Here is a 10,273-nt window from a genome sequence, read left to right as displayed (position 1 = left end):
CTCCTTAATCAACTAAATGCTAATCCGAACACAACATGACCCTTAAATACTATAGGTAACAGTTTTAAACTAACATAAATGACGAAACGAACATACTCATACAAAATAGGGAAACCTCTCAAGAAGATTTAAACGAAGAACGAAGGTACAGAACCGACGAGAGAGACGAAAGCTGACGTGAACGAGTAAAATGTTTGAATGAATGGGACGAAAGTCACGAAACCCTTCTCCATTCTTTTATATCTACGGCTTGAGCCCAACACTCCTTATCCAAACAGCCCAGCTTCTAGCTCCAGCTCTAAGCCCAAACATTTTCTTAGCTTACCTCAACACCTCAAGCCCAATACAAAAAAATAACCAACTAAACCAAGGGGGTATTTTTTTACAAAAGCAAAAATATAAAAGCTAGCACTTAATTATAAAAGACGATATACATGTTATTGTTATCTAACTGCATAAGATGTATATTTCAACACAAAATAGTGTGTTTTTTTTCATATATTAAATTTTCAAAAATATTAAAAACTGATATAGTTGCTAAAACATTAGGAAATGGAATCAAAATAATATCAAGAAACAAAAGGAGATTAATAGATTTAATATAAAATTATAGAACACAGATTCAAAAATGAACATAAGCATTCAAAACAGATTAAAAGCATGCCTTCTACATCTACCAACTAAGTGTACCTCAAAATTTCTTGGAGTTAATTTCAGTAAGCAAATAACTAAAAGAATTACAAATAACATTGGACTAACGAAAAATAAAATGACATGAATGTGAACTTACTTTACAATATTGGTACATTACGTTTATTTATTTTCTTGACATCTGAGTATAATGTTTTTTATGAATATTAATATTTACAACGATTCGACTAAACAATTAACTTCTCCACGGATCCAAAAACTCTCCCAGTCATACAACAAAAAAATCTACTTTGAAGCAACATTAGAAACCATAATTGAGCTGTATATCTAATTAAATAATAAATGATAAAAAAATACCATTCTTATAACTAATTACTTACGGAGTATTTTATTTCCATAAAAATAAAAGTAAATATGCTTCATGTCATTTCCATTTTGTTTTGATCATCCAGCAAATTTTTATACATGAAATTCCTCTAACCTTGTATTTGTAAAAATTTGAACCTATCACCTCACTTTTGGAGGGTAAACACCTAGACCACTAGGTCATGTGCCGTCAAGGAACTTTCTAGTTCTGGTTTTGTGTTACACGATCTAACACCACCTCATGTATGTTGGAAGTAATTTCAGACTCCAATTCACAAGTCGGTGAACTTGAGAGACCAATATTGACAAGTAGGTCATAGTGGTTATGTTTTCCAATTGTACTGTAATTATAATAGGTATTGTCTTGGCTAACAAGTTAGGTTAGTCTATATAAACAGATGTATGGTTAGACACTTAGACATTAGAGATTGTGTGGTGTGAGATGCAACCGAGTTATGGTTCATCCAAGAGGCACACACGAGATGTAACTAAGTTAGGCTTCATCTAGATGTAACCGAGTTAGGGTTCATCAAGAGTCAAACCGAGTTAGGGTTTGAGGGTTTGTAATCAATTTTTAGTGATATTTTCTGATTAATATAAACGAGAGTTATTCGTTTAGTTTGTGTGTTGATTATCGATACGAGACTTGAATGTAGTGAAACAAGTACGAAAACAATTATCTCTTTTGCGAAAATTACTTAACATGTGTTTCACTTAGTGAAAAATATGTTATGTGACTTCATTTCTGTTCTCATTTAGATTCATTACTTGATAAGTTCTTGATTTCTAGCACGTCCATCTAAGATTATGATGATCATTAAATACTAAGATATGGCCACACCGTCTGACATCTAATCCCACACTGTTTCAAACAACCGCCTATATAGGGTTAAGACAACCACTTTGACCAAATGTTTTTAAAGTTTGACTGACTATGATCAGACTGGCTGTCGGGATATTGGTTGGACACCCATTCTGACCAATAGTTTTGAAAGTTTGACTTTTTTGGTCAAAACGGCCGTATGAATGTTTTGTGGACGGTTGTTTGATGCTGTGAAATTAGATTTATGATCAAGAAACAAAGTGTACTTATTGTTACTATTTATTTAATGTACTTTCTATGCATGTCTTGCTTAATATCCATTAGCTTTTACCCATAGTGAAACACTGGAACTAGTTGTCTTGTTTTTATGATCAAGAAACAAAATCTGTTATTGGTATTATTTATTTATTGTCATTCGTTGCTCGAAAATATTGGCACAAGTCACAAATGCACAACAATAGTTCATAACCATTCAACTGGAACATATATTAAAATTCAAACAAAACAAGGAATAGGAATATATTCTCACAAATCTGAACCTTCTGCATACAATGGATTCCAAGCCAAAGAAACAAAGTTGACATGCTAATCAACGGGTCTTTTAAACGACATGGTTCATACATATTGTGTATGCAGGGCGTGTACACACGAACACAAACTGCACACACTCACATTCAGATAAGACGCATGTTGTACGAACTACAATGAGGGCATTTATGGTACAACCAATGGAACGGTGCACTCCCGTTCTTCTCACAATCATTGCATAATATGTCCTGAAAAGAAATATACACGCATTTACATTGCATTATATTTAAATTATTACAGTGAATGTCAGAGCCAGTTGTGATGAAAAGGGGGGGGGGGGGGGCTTATGACCGATCACCTCGATAGACCCAAATTTTTTAAAAAAAAATCCACACACACACACATGTATATATATATATATGAAAACATATGCATTCTTAAATATTTATGCGTAATTTATTTAAGTCAAATTTTCTAAAAAATAAAATAAACTTTTCATGACCCAAACCATAACCATAACCCCTAACCCAATAAGCCCATTTAAAAATTTAAATGTTACAACCAAATAAAAAACTATTTTACTTAAGACCCCAAAATATTTTAACGATTCTCGGAGATGGCCGTGGTGAAAATGTTCATAAATTAATAATACCTCTGTCCTGCCCAAGTACTCCTCAGTAATTTTCTCTTCAGCCAACAGTTCATCTAACATCCCGAAGTATGCCTGCATATCCCCTAATGACTTACTGCATATCGGACAAGTATAGTTGGAGCAAGTGTATTCCTGACAGAATCGTCATCAAAGAGTCGATTCGAGTTGTTATATATATATATATATATATATATGATTGAAGAATAACATAAGAATAAATATTTGAATTAATACCTGAAAACATGAGGAATGCATTATGTGACCACATGGAAGGGACTTCACAGGCGTCTTTGATGTCCAGAGATATTCGTGGCATATTGGGCAATTGTCTTCTAAACACCGTTCCCTGCACGTATGCTCCGAAATTGACATGGTCATGCAATGGAAATAGTCTATCCCTAGACCTTTTCCCACTCTACATATGCCACAGTGTGGGCAGTGGTAGATTTCCCTGTTAGAAACAATTTTCAAAATCTATAAAGGTTAAAAACTTAATATTAATAGTCATAATTAATCAGTGGCCGAAAATTTTCAGTTAACTATCGGTATATAGTCACAGGGGTCAGTCTATTAAAAGAAGTTTACAGGGGATGGCCGGTCCTTGTATGTATCTTTGAATTTATCCTTTGTTTAGAATTATATTTGTTTATCCTAAGTTAGTAATCATTTGTAATAATATTGATATAGAGAAAAGATGCAATACAATAATTGCTTAATGTACAAGAATACTTATATTTCATGAAATCGATCCATGAAATCACATCACAAGATCTCGAAATCATCAATATATATCCAATTAATCATTGGTTCACCGAAATAAACAGTTTTGGATCGTTAATCGATCATTTTTTTTACTTTTCTTCACGAAAACCGTTTTTGAGTGTTTGAGTTTTTGGCAGAGCGTTTTAGGTTTTTGGTTGAGCGTTTAGTATTTTTGCCTTTTGTTTTTTTTGCCTTTGAGCGTCTCGCGTACCTATCGTACGTTAAGATATTATTGTACAGTATCTCGACCCTATTGATATAAACATAGATGGCGACGGTACGTTACTTCTGTAACACACCGGACCATCGCATCTTTTCACCAAGGGTTATCACACGTTTTGGTTTAGTATAAATAGGGCACGAACCATTAGCAAGCTATATGATTTAATCTTAATAAATGATCACCTTTAATAATAATAATAATAATAATAATAATAATAATAATAATCTTAATAAATGATCACCTCTCATCATCAAATAGTTTGCAGACCGGGCAGTAATATCTAGCCATAGATAGGTTGTTACAAGAAACAGTTGAGCATGTTGGACCAATAGGTTGAATTATCAAGCACTTCATGCACATCATCAATGTTGTGGCCTTCCTGCATGTGAAAATCTTATACAATGTTTTGTTTTTTATTATGTTTATAAGAGAAAATATATGTATATATAATATATCCATGCACCTATCCATTATGTGATCAGTTGCTTCATTATGGCAATGGCTGCAAGTGAAGAGTTTGTTGCAACATGAAGCAACAAGCTTGCAGTTCCTCTTGTAGTGTTGGCATCCAAACACTAAATTTTGAGAGTCGCAATAAGATGGATGGTTATTATTATCTAGCGCGCTGACAAAAAACAAAAAACGTAACTTTTGTTCACGATTAATTCACAAATTGGTACAATCTAAAAGTATAAAACTGACTGATATCAACCTCATCGTATCCGGTTTTGTATTATGATTAATTTCTTCTTAGGTTCCAATGTGTTTGCTCTTCTAAATGTAGCCTCAGGAGTCAATATATACAAGTATGGGTTTGGTTGTTTGTGTGATGATTGGGGCATTTGTTTAGAGATGGAAAAGGCATTAAGCATGCCTTACCATGTACTCACATTTTTATATATTTTAAAGATTATTAGATTTAATTATTTGGATGAAACCTATCATGCATTTAGACTATGAATTTAGCTTTTCTAGATAGTTTTCTTAAATTCCAATATCACATTATATTATAAAGAATAACAAAATATTTGTGGAGCCTACTAATTAGGGGTGTGAATAAAAATCGAATTGTTAACCAAAATTAACAATAACACACAAAATCGATCGATCTGTTATGGTTAAGAGATAAAGGCACCAATATGTTATTAATAAGACACCGATAAAAAAAGATATGTAAGTCATCATAGTTGGCATGCTTTTGAACACACACACACACCACACAAAACCTTATATACCCGGTTGTGATAATTGCGTGATAGGTTATTTAGCCAATCATAATAATAGACAAATCCGTTGTTGCCAGCTTCATAAATTTTCATTTAAAAGCAAACAGCAAAAACTCCCCTTAACGGTTATTGTCTTGATTTCCGAGAGTGTGCATAACCGAACCAAATTAATGAACTTGGGCCTAACATTTTGTGTTAACCATTCATTAATGAAATTGTGTATAGAACTTTTGTCCGAGAATAATAAATTTGGGTATGAATTAAAGAACAAAAATTCCAACAAGTTCGGTGTGTTCGGATTAAAAGTTCAGTTCAGTTTTGGAGTATGGTTAAGTTCGGTGCAATTTGGTTTTAGAGCAACACATAACAAAAATCTAATCATTTTTTGGTTTCAAATAAAACATAACCGAACACATTGACTATAGTTAAGGATTCAATATCGTTTGCTTGTTCTTTATACAAATAAAATCATAAACAAACCCCAAAATTTAGTTATACAATATCCATAACTAAACCATTCGTTTCTTGGTTGATTCGGTTAGTTCTTTTTTGTAATGATTCGGTTATTCAATCCTTTTATTCGCCAAAGTAATTACCTTACACTTAATGCTACATTTTGTATTAATCATTCATAGACATAGTTTGATTTGTATAGCTCTTTTGCTTGACTTGTTCAACCTCAACAAATACAAATTAAACAAAAAGTTTACGCCACTTTACGGTAAGGATGAGCTTTTTTTTTCCTAAATACCCGTACTTGTACCGGTACCCGTACCTGTACATATCTTTTGGGTACGGGTATGGGTATGCAAATTTATTGATTATAGGTACGGGTACTTTCGGGTACGGGTATAACGGTACCCGTTTAGAATATGTAGAGGTTTTTATTAGGGTTCCAACATTTATTACTTAGCTTTCAAGCGAGATTTCAAAACACAATATATATATTAGTTGAATAAGTTCATTCTCAATTTATATGTGTATATTCATATATTGTGTATTCGTATATTTTTATTTCATTAAAACGTATATGTGTAATCGTGTATATAATTAAATAACATGTATTAACTTTCTCTCATGTTTTTCTATAGAAATTGAGGAAGCAATAAACTAAGAAAAGAAAAAGGGAATGGATTTTATATATATTATGGTTGATTTGTTTCATGTTTAGGTTTTGGTATTATGTTTTGGTTGCGGTATTACGGTTTTGGTATTATAGATAATTTATTGTCGGTATCGTACCGTTACCGATACCTAGTTTAGTAGAGATTTTTTTTTTAAAAGAACAAAGAGGTACCAAAGCGAGTACCGTACCCAAAGTACCTGTACCCGTACATGTACCTGTACCCGTACCCGTACCATATAATTCGGGTATGGGTATGGGTACCAAGATTTACTGATTTTATATACGGGTACTTTCGGGTATAGGTACGGATACGGTCCCGATCTCATCCTACTTTACGGTACACCTTAAAGTATCTAATGATATTAGCGCGTTTAATCTACACACGGAACATTAAAAAATGAATCTTGCTTTAATTGTACTTTATGCATTACATTAGTGACAAAATAAAATAAATAACTAGTGTCGTCATGTATGATATATTATCTGTTATATCTTGGGGACAAAGTTATAGTCTTGGGCTCTTGGCCACAGGTGTTTGACCTATTCTTTTGTTTATTCATCCAAGAATCAGAAAAAACTACTACGTATTAATTATCAGACAGGATTTATGCAAGAAAATACAATATACCATGCAACATACGTATTGTATAATACAGTATATATATGCTTATTAATTTCTTTTCCCAAAATCCACACCACATTGTATAAAAGTAACTAGTGGTGTTCCCCGCACATTGTGCGGGAAACTCGGCAACGAACGCAAACATTAAAACATCAATATACAAACACATGGTGGCGACTATCACTTCGACAAAAAAAAAAGTTTATCTAAATTAAAATAACATTGTTCTCGGTATACAAACACATTGAACCACTATCACTTCGACACAAAAGTTTTTTTATCTAAATATTAAAAGAACGTGGTCGGTATTGGTTCAGCTCATTAGGGTACTAAGGCGATACCAATACTCGTTATATAGCTTACAATACACTATTGTGTATACAACTTCGTTTTTAATCAACCTTATACACTTTACTGCAAATACAAGTCCGTTTTAGAGGGATTGCGTGGATGTGTTAACGGACAAATTAAAACAATAAAAATTGTCGTGGTTAATATGCAAAATAAACAAATTTTAGAAAAGTTAAAAAAACAAATTAAAAACATTAAAACACTGAGGGCTAAAGTGCAAACAAAGAAATTTATTGTAACAATCCATGTTGATTACTTTTCTTTCAATTGAAATTACAAAATTGTCCTTGTTACTAAAGCTAAATTACAAAAATGTACTTGTTACTGTATCTTTAGGTTTCTAATTATATACTGGTAGGAGTGTCCGCGCGTTGCGGCAGAGAGGCAATGTGAATTCGGCTGGTAGCAGTTTGGTTCATTATGTTGCCAGCATTTCTCGTGTGTTGCGGTGAGACTTTTGTTCGCATACAATAAATGTCTAAAGTGTTGTTCTCAATGTGAATTCGGCTGGTAGCAGTTTGGTTCATTATGTTGCCAGCATTTCTCGTGTGTTGCGGTGAGACTTTTGTTCGCATACAATAAATGTCTAAAGTGTTGTTCTCAATCATGTTTGTCATTTAAACAAAAGGTGCATAGTTTAGACATAAATGAGCGCAATTGAAGATAAAGGAATGTGAACAAATACAAACAAACACACTCTTATAACATTTTTTAAATCTTTGGACCCCAAAACCTCCATTTCTCCAAAAATCTAACCCTTTCAACAACTTTACAGCCGGGTACAAAAGTCTCCTGGTTGCAAACGCTGCCACCATTGCAGGCTCGCCACGTTCTAAAGCAAACTGAATCTGGTTCTCGTGTACGTCTTTCGGAGCTACCGACATCGTGAGCACATTTCTTGAATACAAATAAGCACCAAAACTCGCCCCACCACATCCAACATCTAATGCAACAGGAGTATGGTTTCCAAACACAATCTCAGAAACCATCTTCAAAAACATTTATAAAAAGAAAAATAAGTTCATCATAACAGTAAATTAGAAATATGCAACATTACAAATATTAACAATAATGATAATAATATACCTCTTGAATCTGATCCAAATACTTGTCTGCACCATGAATAAACTGTGTACCGCCTCCCGGAAACTTAAACTTATCCTTGTCTACATCAACCCAATTCTGCCCACCCTTATATTCAGCTAGCTGTGGATGTGGAACATTACTGTACCATACCTGTATTTAAGCACAAAATAAACATATATCATTAATCTACCAAAATGTTAATATCAATCTCTAATCATTGACAACATATGCAAAACATAAAACTGAAGAGGACCAACACCTCATCGCGACTTGTCGGCCATGGAATCGGGTTCTGATATGTTACAAACACACTCTTATAACATTTTTTAAATCTTTGGGCCCCAAAACCTCCATTTCTCCAAAAATCTAACCCTTTCAACAACTTTACATCCGGCACCGGCACACACACTTTTTAGGCACGTTTCGCCATTGTACTCACCCTCTTCTTAAATTTTGGTGCCTACAGTTACCAACATCAGTACACGTGGTCGCCACTGTACTCAATTTTTGGTGCCTACAATAAATATCTCACCGTACGAAGCTCGCCACCAAGCCCGAATTCTACAATGAATGCCACATTGCTAGGGATAGGAAACTCAAGAAAACTGAGGCCTGCAAACACAACGAATTTAAAACACAACATTTTTCATATTGAATTTATAAAATATAAACTATTCAGCATACCTGCTACATATTGCTGCTGCAACTGCTAGATCACCAGCAGTTTTGGTTAGAGTAGGCCCGCTAACAACATTCAAGAAGATGAGTATATAAAGAAAAATAGGCTCATTTTTAACCATAAATGCATAAATCATAATAAAACGCATACCTCCATAATCATTGTTACCATGAGAAATATGAGAGTCCGGCAAAATCCATCTCACATTGGGCATAGCTGCATACAAAGGGGATGATCAGTACTATAATAAACTTCAGTTACCAAGCAAAGAAATATCTGAAAAATATTTATAAACATTATATAAAAGAATGTTACAAGCCAGGGTTTGTATATAACGTTCAACAATTTGATAGCGAACGGGTATACACATAACAAGACCAAACGCGGGCACTCAGTTAAATAAGTCGACGGTGACCACTCGGCGTATTTCCAATACGCTGAATCTCAGGACGGTACCGTTTCCGTACTTCTCCAGCTTTTGCCGGCACTGAGTCGATGTTTTCGGTGGGTTACCCATCGGACACCTGGCGTACCTCAATTCATGCTACCTGAGACAAAAGTTAAAATCAACAAAATGGATACATGGATCCTTTCCAAAGTGGGCAAATAATAAGTCTGATTACCAAATTAATAGCAAATCAGAACAAACATGGAAACCCTAAGCATGAATCCTATAATTTTGTTAAACTAAAATCGAACGCCATTGATGTTACCTGAGGCGACTCCTGCTACCATTGTTATTGGATTGAGCCTCGCCGGATTTAGTGTCAATTAACCCGTACCCGTAGACAGATTGTAGGAAAAGTATATGGATTTTACAATTAAATAGGCCGTGAATTGAAGGTAGGGAGATCTGTAACGGTAGAGGGGCAATTAACTAAATGGCTAGGCCAAGTAAAGTGAGAATTTGAGGTTGATTGCAACGTTGCCGGATAGTCACCGGAGCTCTTAATTAACATTTAATATTCTGAAAAGTTACCTTATAATATAGATATAGATACTATAATGGTGAAAAGTGAAAACCGATTGCTATATATATTTCAAAATATGCGATGGTATATTTAAGATTTTTTTTAACATAGGCTAAAATTGAATCGTTAACCTAGAATTAAACTTACAACACTTGCTAAAAATTAAAAACTACAAAAGCTATGTGCATATCATAATATTAAAAAAAA

At 33.8% G+C, this 10,273-nt stretch overlaps 1 protein-coding gene and 1 long non-coding RNA gene across 2 annotated transcripts; both read right to left on the bottom strand.

Moving 5' to 3' along the window:
* Positions 1-2,448: 2,448 nt before the first annotated feature.
* LOC143598240 (zinc finger protein BRUTUS-like At1g18910) lies at positions 2,449-4,665 on the bottom strand (the record flags this gene model as incomplete). Its single annotated transcript, XM_077076509.1, has 5 exons — positions 2,449-2,616; positions 3,021-3,152; positions 3,255-3,471; positions 4,247-4,384; positions 4,469-4,665. Coding segments are annotated over 5 exons (786 nt in total), but the record flags the coding sequence as incomplete, so codon positions are not given.
* Positions 4,666-8,120: 3,455 nt separating this feature from the next.
* Positions 8,121-9,450, bottom strand: LOC143598241 (uncharacterized). Its single transcript, XR_013147075.1, has 4 exons — positions 9,246-9,450; positions 8,676-9,160; positions 8,417-8,566; positions 8,121-8,319 (listed from the first exon to the last, which is right to left on the bottom strand). It is a non-coding gene; the product is annotated as an uncharacterized LOC143598241 (long non-coding RNA).
* Positions 9,451-10,273: the final 823 nt, after the last annotated feature.

The sequence above is a fragment of the Bidens hawaiensis genome, unplaced genomic scaffold, assembly GCF_021521415.1.
Source record: "Bidens hawaiensis isolate Kalapana, Puna unplaced genomic scaffold, B.hawaiensis_p1.1 tig00049850_1, whole genome shotgun sequence".
NCBI lineage: Eukaryota > Viridiplantae > Streptophyta > Magnoliopsida > Asterales > Asteraceae > Bidens > Bidens hawaiensis.
The sequence above is the reverse complement of the archived record's forward strand: the minus strand, read 5'-3'. Positions and strand labels throughout refer to the sequence as shown.